The sequence below is a fragment of the Colobus angolensis genome, unplaced genomic scaffold, assembly GCF_000951035.1.
Source record: "Colobus angolensis palliatus isolate OR3802 unplaced genomic scaffold, Cang.pa_1.0 Scaffold42, whole genome shotgun sequence".
NCBI lineage: Eukaryota > Metazoa > Chordata > Mammalia > Primates > Cercopithecidae > Colobus > Colobus angolensis.
Window position 1 is genome coordinate 1,356,840 of NW_012117599.1, and position 7,715 is coordinate 1,364,554.

Here is a 7,715-nt window from a genome sequence, read left to right on the forward strand (position 1 = left end):
TAGCCAGGATGGTCTCGATCTCCTGACCTTGTGATCCGCCCGTCTCGGCCTCCCAAAGTGCTGGGATTACAGGCTTGAGCCACCGCACCCGGCCAGCCTGGCCAATTTCTGTATTTTTGGTAGAGACAGGGTTTCACCATGTTGGCCAGCCTGGTCTCCAACTCCTGACCTCAGGTGATCCTCCTGCCTCAGCCTCCCGAAGTGCTGGGATTACAAATGTGAACCACTGTGCCCAGCCTAAGGATGGCAGTTTGTCTGTCCTGCTAGGGTGATCATTGTGTTGCCTTGACTGATTGGTTGTTACGGGAAACAAGAGATTCTGTAGCCATAAACTTTCTGTGTCTGTGGTTTTTATTTGCTGTTTGATTTGTTTCGGTAGACTTTTTAATACTTGTTGCACAACCGTTCTAAACAAACTAATTAATTTGCTTTAATGAAGTCAGACCTTATGCAGTCAGACTTCTACATGCTTCTGTTCGTCCCTAAGAATGACTTCCTGTTCCTGGGTGGGTGGCTGGGGTGTCCCTGGGCTTCCATGGGATGAGGTCAGACAGGAGGGTGAAAGTGGGCACCAGAGTGGCCTTTGGCATGACAACTTCTGCTCTCCCTGCAGACCGTTCCCCAGCCCACCCCACCCCACTCAGCCGCTCAGCCTCCCTCAGTTACCCAGACCGCACGGACATCTCAACTGCATCAACCTTGGCAGGCAGCAGCAACCAGTTCGGCAGCTCTGTCCTGGGCCAGTACATCTCTGACTTCAGCGTCCGGGCCCTCGTGGACTTGCAGTACATCAAGGTGAGTGCCCCATCGCCTTGTCTGGGCAGTGCCATCTTCTGCTCAGCAATCAGCTACTTTAATCCACCAAACCCAGCATGGTGGGCCCAAACCCAAGATGCCTTTTTCTTCTGGAGACAGGGTCTGGCTCTGTTGCCCAGGCTGGAATGCGGTGGTGTGATCGTAACCTACTTCAGCCTTGAACTCTTGGGCTGAAGGATTCCTCCCAGCTCATCCTCCTGAGTAGCTAGGACTACGGGTGTGCATGTGGCTTTGGGGTTTTTTTTTCCTTATAGAGATGGGGTCTCACTGTGGTGCCCGGGTTGGCTTGAGACTCCTGGGCTCAAGTGATCCACCCGCCTCAGCCTCCCAGAGCGCTGGGATTACAGGTGTGAGCCACCATGACCAGCCCTGAGGTGCTTTCTCCTCTTGTTCGTGCACCTTGTTCTTTGTAAGGGCTTCCAGAGACCCTGACTGGTCGTGTTCTCCCTCAACTCACAGCCTCAATCCTGGCCCTGTTTCTCCAGGCCTGGTGATAGGGTCTGCCTCCCAGCCTCTCTCTCCATGAACTCATCCCTTCCTCATGCAGATCACTCGGCAGCAGTACCAGAACGGGCTGCTGGCCTCACGCATGGAGAACAGCCCTCAGTTTCCCATAGACGGGTGCACCACCCACATGGAGAACTTGGCCGAGAAGTCTGAGCTGCCCGTGGTGGATGAGACCACAAGTCTTCTCAACGAGCGTAACTCCTTGCTGCACAAAGCCTCCCACGAGAATGCCATCTGACAGGAGGGCCCGGGGCCCCCCGCCTACCCTGCGGGGGCCTCCCCAGTGGGCCCACATGAAGAGAGGGAACCTGTTAGTCCAGAAAGGATGCAGATAGATAGCCTGTCTGACTGAGCAGCCAGATGGCCCCCAGCCTGTGGAGGATCTGGCCTCTGCCAGGGACCTCTGAGTAGCTCTGAGGTGGCACTGTCCAGCCCTGGATAGGTGGGGCAGTGGGCCAGCTACCATAAGCAAAGGCTGTTTTTTACTGAGAGTATTTCTAAACTAGGCTCATCGCTCTTCTTTTTAAATATCATTTTGGGAAGGGAAGACAGGGTTAAGGAACTTTATTTAAAATTTTTTTTTTTCCTAAGAACTATAAAAGAAGGGTTTCTTGTCCTGGGAAGCAATGGGCATGATCTGCTCCCAGCCATAGCCTTCCAGCTTGTGTCCCTGATTGAGGGAGCTCTCCCTTCCACCTCCTCTTCCTCCTCCGGAGGTGGGATCCCAGAGCCTGCCAGCGGAGGCTTATCTCTTGGAAGGAAGACAGCTCTTCACAGGAAGCAAAGAACCAAATGGCATGGAGATTAGCTGCCTGGGCACCTGCGCCGTAGCTTATCTGACAATGCTGAGGCCAAGAGCTCCTGGGTAGCTGTGATCAGGGACATGATAATCCGAGCTATGGAGTGGAGCACATCTGCTGTCAACCGCTGTACCCAGAAATCTCCTAGAACTCTGCCGACAGCCTCTCCTGGTGAGTCAGGACTCGGCTGAGGACAGACACCTCCCCACCCTGCCTCCCATCCAGCCCTTTGGACAACTGGCCCCTTTGTGACGGGGCGGACTCAAGTGTTAGGCAGGGTCTCAGGCCTTCGATTGCTCACCCCTGCTCCCCAGGCCTTGCCCTTACTTTTACCAAAGGTTCTCCCTCGGCAGGAGGGCATTGACGTTGGAGGTGACTTGTCTGGGTTCTTCCTTTTGGTTCCGGAAGGAATTGTGTCACCGGCATCTGCGTTGTTAGCAGTCAGTGCCACCCCCGCCCCACAGTGAGAGTCAAGGCTCACTTGTTGACTGAAGCCTTTTTCCCAGATTCCTTATTTCGAACCCCCAAGCCTCAGTCCCGCTTGGGGATGGGGACAAGAGGACGTGTGGGAAGCCACAGAAGCAGGTTCTTTATGTCCTTTCCTCTGCAGCTGGCAAGGCTCACCTGGCCTTATCCACCCACATATGGAACCTCAGGAGAGGAGAGCTCCTCCTAAAGGCATGCAGCTTGCAACCCTGCTTTCTCACAGGTGTGATCCTAGTGTGAGAGGTCGTCCTACCCTTGCTGAAGTTAGTAGTACTGTACCAAGAGCTCTGCCCCCATGTGAACTGCTGCCCTGGCGCCTCTTCCCTGGGGCTGAGTCAGGCCCTGCTGCAGAACTCCAGGTTTCCCAGAGTCGGGGAGGCTGTGGGACCAAGGTCCACGTCAGCCCTTCTGCTGGGTGCAGCAGGAGCTGGGTCCTGAGAGCCTGGCCGGTGAAACTGCAGGCCTTCCGCCTGAGTATTATTTATTCACTCCTTTCCTCACCCCAAGTGCCCTGCTCTCCAGGTGCCTAGAGAATCCTAACTCTTAGGACCAGGGATTGTCTTGCACCAAGTCTGCCTACCCCTGGCCAGTCTGAGGTCTCCTAACCATAGAACTGACTCCTGGAAGCCTGGAGAGAAGGTGGTGACACCCGTGGGTTCTCAACTATAAGGAAAAAAGACACCAGACTTTTGTTCCCTATTGGGGGAAAGCCCTTAGTCTTCTCCAGGAGCAGCTTGCTCCCGAGTCCTTTTGGAAGCTGGCAGAGCCCTGACTGCCTGGTGGAGCAGAAGACATTGGTGGGGGTGTGGGAAGCAAAAGGGGCAGGTGTACACACCGCCACAGTGACCTCTGTGCACACGGTTACCACCAGCTGGCCGACCCTCCTCTTCCCTGGCCCATTGATCATCCCTTCTCACAGAGGGTCATCATTTCCAAATGTTGCTGGTCTGATGACTTCCTCTTCCCAGTGCAATTTTTCACTTCCTATTTCAACCTCTGGTTCCTGGGATGAGCCGTACCCTGGAACTGTCCCGCCCGCTGTGTCTTCTGCGTAAGGGAGACCTTTGCAAATGGCATCCAAATGGGTAGGCAGGTCACAGCCGCCGTATTTATTTTGCATACTATTTTAATTTGTATATTTTTGTGATTTATTTTGGCGTGAGTTTGACTCTCGGGGAGTTTTGTTGTTATGACTCTTGTGTCTTTTGTCACAGAACAATGATAATATTTGCTAAACGATATATGGAATTTATTTTTGATTGGTAATAAAAAATGACATATGTATAAATCCTGGTGAGTCTACAACTTGCCTGTTTGTTCTGTCGCTATTTAGTATGTTGTCAAGATACAAGTGGCTGTGGCTGGCTCTCTCTTGTGACGGGGCAAGGGCCAATAAAGGATTGCAGGACCATTCAGCAGTGAGATGCAATCGGAAATGGAGTTTCTAAATAGCATCAAGGCTGTCATCACAGGAGAGGGTCGTGGCTGCTGGCAGACATATAGGACAGATGTGCTCAGCTGCCATGAGCATGAGTCCTGGGAAACAGGTCCCACCGGGTCCTTGGCTTGTGAGTACTGGAAGGGCAGTGGGCTTCAGCAAATTGCCCCTCCTTCCTACCCATGGGACTGAAAGAAGCTTGATCCGAAAGTATGAGTGATACTGTTTTATAACATGCAGCTGCCTTTTCGTCCACACTTACAGGCTGGTTGTGGTTTCAAAGCTGGAGTCCTCATCCCTTGAAGGACCTGAGTTCCGTCACTATACCCACTCGAAGTCGCAGCTCTGCAGGGGACTCTATGGTGCTGTATAGGTGCTGCAGGCCGGCTTGTGCGACTGAGGGTGCTGAGACCAGGGGCTCCAAGCATGCAGAGTTTAATGGAGTCGACTAACTGGGGGCATCTAGGTAGGCAACAAAGAAAAGAGGATGTTTCAGATAAAAGGGGCACACAGGCAAACGTTTGTGTATAGGGCAAGATTTGTAAATTATCTTCATCCATCTGTTCCACGCGTTTAAGCCCCTGTGGCACGCCAGGTACTACCAACCCCTCTGTGAATTTGGTAAAGAACCTCCCCACCACCCCAAGGGGGACATTTGCTGTCTCCCTGACCTGGGACACGTCTCCTACGTCTTGGTGAGGCTCACCCCTTGTTTCATTTAAGCCTCAGTTCAAACGCCATCTCCTTGAGAAGGCTTCCCTGATTAGCCCATCTCAATCAGCATCACCCCAGCATCTGTCTCTTTATCTTGCCTTTTTCCCTCCGTAGCACTTACTGGCAGATATTAAAATATAGACGTTGGTATTTTCTATTGTCCTTGCACTAGAATCTAGCCCCACAAGGGTAGGGACTTAATTTTATTCCCACTCCAGTCCCAACACTAGAACAGTACCTGGTACATTGCAGGGACTCAGTGCAGGAAATACTTACTTGTTGAATGAATAAGTGAATACATGTTACAATAGGGGATGTACTGGATGATGTGGGGAGAGCACATAGCTCCAATCACCTTGAACCAACCTAGTCAAGAAGGTCAAGGAAGATCACTCGGAGGGAGCAGCATATGAGCTAAGGCTTGAGAGATAAGCAGGAAGTAGCCAGTGGGTTTAAAACTCAAGAATAAAATTTAGATATAACATGGAAATGTCTTGATCCAAAAGAACACGACGGAAAATGACCCAGGGAGGGCCAACAATAGTCTGAAAGTCAAGTGGTTATGTCTCCATTGATGCCAACCAGGGGTGGGGTAAAGAATGGCACAGCCACAGGGGAAGATGGTGAAGGACTCTTGAGGCCTCTACAGCAAATGGAAAACCACTCCAGGAGCAGGTTTGCGTGCCCCATACTGGATTTTTTTGTATCTCTGTGTACTGACAATTTAAATGACCACTTATGTTTTCCAGGTTTGATCAAATTTTCTTCTACCTGAAGCTTTATTCCCAGGAAGTTAGTTATAGGTTGGTTGTTTTCCAAGGAAGCCTGAGACAAGGAAAAAATAACATGTCAAAGATGAGAGCTCTGTCTCTAAATCCATGGGGAGTTTTTCCTGGCTTTCCTCTGGAACTGTTCTTTGTTAGTTAATGACTCTTCAGGCACATGACTCATTTCTTTTTTTTCTTTCTTTTTTTTTTTTGAGATGGAGTCTCGCTCTGTGGCCCAGGTTGGAGTGCAGTGGCCCAATCTCAGCTCACTGCAAGCTCCGCCTCCCAGGTTTATGCCATTCTCCTGCCTCAGCCTCCCAAGTAGCTGGGACTACAGGCGCCCGCCACCTCGCCCGGCTAGTTTTTTGTATTTTTTAGTAGAGACGGGGTTTCACCGTGTTAGCCAGGATGGTCTCGATCTCCTGACCTCGTGATCCACCCGTCTCGGCCTCCCAGAGTGCTGGGATTACAGGCTTGAGCCTCCGCGCCCGGTCAACATGACTCATTTCAAGCATGTCATCCATTCTCTTTCCATGTCAGTATTTTATCTTGACTTGGAGACAGAAGTGAGAACTAAAGGAGCTGAATCTATTGTAAAGTTTTGCACTTTTGTTTTTTCTTCAGAGGCATGATGATGATCCAGTGGAAAGGCCCACTAATGTCTTTATTGCTTCTGCTGGCGGCTTTACTCTGTAATCTGCAAAAGTAAGGTAAACTCAAAGGGCACAGATCATCATCTGGATAACGAAAACTGGAGCACACGGAGATGCCCCATTGGCCTGGTCACAGCTCTGGGTTTACAATGCAGAAGAGACACTGTTACCATCTTCTAAAAATACACCATTATCTTTTTTTTTTTTTCTTTTTTGAGATGGAGTCTCGCTCTGTCGCTCAGGCTGGAGTGCAGTGGCACGATCTTGGCTCACCACAACCTCCGCCTCCCGGGTTCACGCCATCCTCCTGCCTCAGCCTCCCGAGTAGCCGGGACTACAGGCGCCCGCCACCATGCCAGGCTAATTTTTTGTATTTTTAGTAGAGACGGGGTTTCACCGTGTTAGCCAGGATGGTCTCGAGCTCCTGACCTCGTGATCCGCCCACCTCGGCCTCCCAAAGTGCTGGGATTACAGGCGTGAGCCACCGCGCCGGCCCACTAGTACCATCTTTTAAAAAGTTCTTTACAAAGTCTTTTCCGTTGGCCATTCACCACTAGCTTACTCATTTTTTTTTTTTTTTTTTTTTTGCACATTACCTTCCACACGTTTTACTTTGTGGCCACAATGTGCATACTTTTTTTGATTGTTACTTTCATGACATAGCAAATTGTTTCTATAGTCTTTATAAAGGTCATTTAAAATGACATGCGCAGTAAGTCAAAGTCTTCCTGTGCTAGGAAATTTGAAAAAACAAAAGTGTAGAGAAAAACACAAAAATTACTGAATCTGAACATCTATAGAGGTGTTAGCAGTTGGTCTGTTTCCTTCCAATCACATACAGATCATATCTGATGGGTAAAGAACCTCCATACTCTCAACAGACCACACCGTCTTCTAAAATCGCTTCAGCAGTGAGGATCCTCTGGAATAGATCTTGTTAGTCCCGAGGCGGTATTCTCCCAGCGGCGAGCTATGAGAAGTGGAATCACCAGATGTAGTCATTCCTGACAGAACTGCCGCCTCCTTGTGTGGCTGGGACGCTGACCTGGGTGGCAGGCCGGTGGCGCCGGGACCCAGCACGCACGCTAAGTCGGTCTGAGCTGCACTCTGCTCCTGTAAGATACTAATAACCTGAGGTAGCTGTCCAGATTCCAGGCGGTAGTGATTTTGTGTGTCTGCGTATTGATCACGGGGTCCGCGGCGGGACGGCAGGGGCTGTGTCCGACGTCCCCAGACCTCTAGCAGGGTCCGGAGCGATGAACATCTTCCATAAACTTAACCTCCGGGCGCTCAGTCACTGGTTCTTACTTCAGTCCTCTTAGCCCCATAGGTCGGCGCGTCGAAAACCTTTCTGGTACCCGGGGGTCTTTCCTAAGAAAAAGGCACATCTCTCGCACATTTAACTCTCCGTCTGGTCTTTAACTTCAGGCGCGCCAGGACCCGAGGTTCTTCCGAGCGGCAGCTCCGCTCCCGAGCCGGGAACTTCCCAGAGCATTGGCGAGGCCTCCGGGCGCCGGGGACAGCCTCGGGAGGA

General features: G+C 51.0%; 1 protein-coding gene across 1 annotated transcript in view; it reads left to right on the forward strand.

Annotated features, from left to right (window-relative positions):
- CNNM4 (cyclin and CBS domain divalent metal cation transport mediator 4) overlaps positions 1-3,897 on the forward strand; it is a 73,307-nt gene extending 69,410 nt beyond the window's left edge. Inside the window, exons 6-7 of the mRNA XM_011956531.1 lie at positions 614-795; positions 1,364-3,897. Of these exons, the coding sequence (XP_011811921.1) occupies positions 614-795; positions 1,364-1,561 (380 nt within the window). The 3' untranslated portion in view covers positions 1,562-3,897. The remainder of the gene's footprint in view (positions 1-613; positions 796-1,363) is intronic.
- Positions 3,898-7,715: the final 3,818 nt, after the last annotated feature.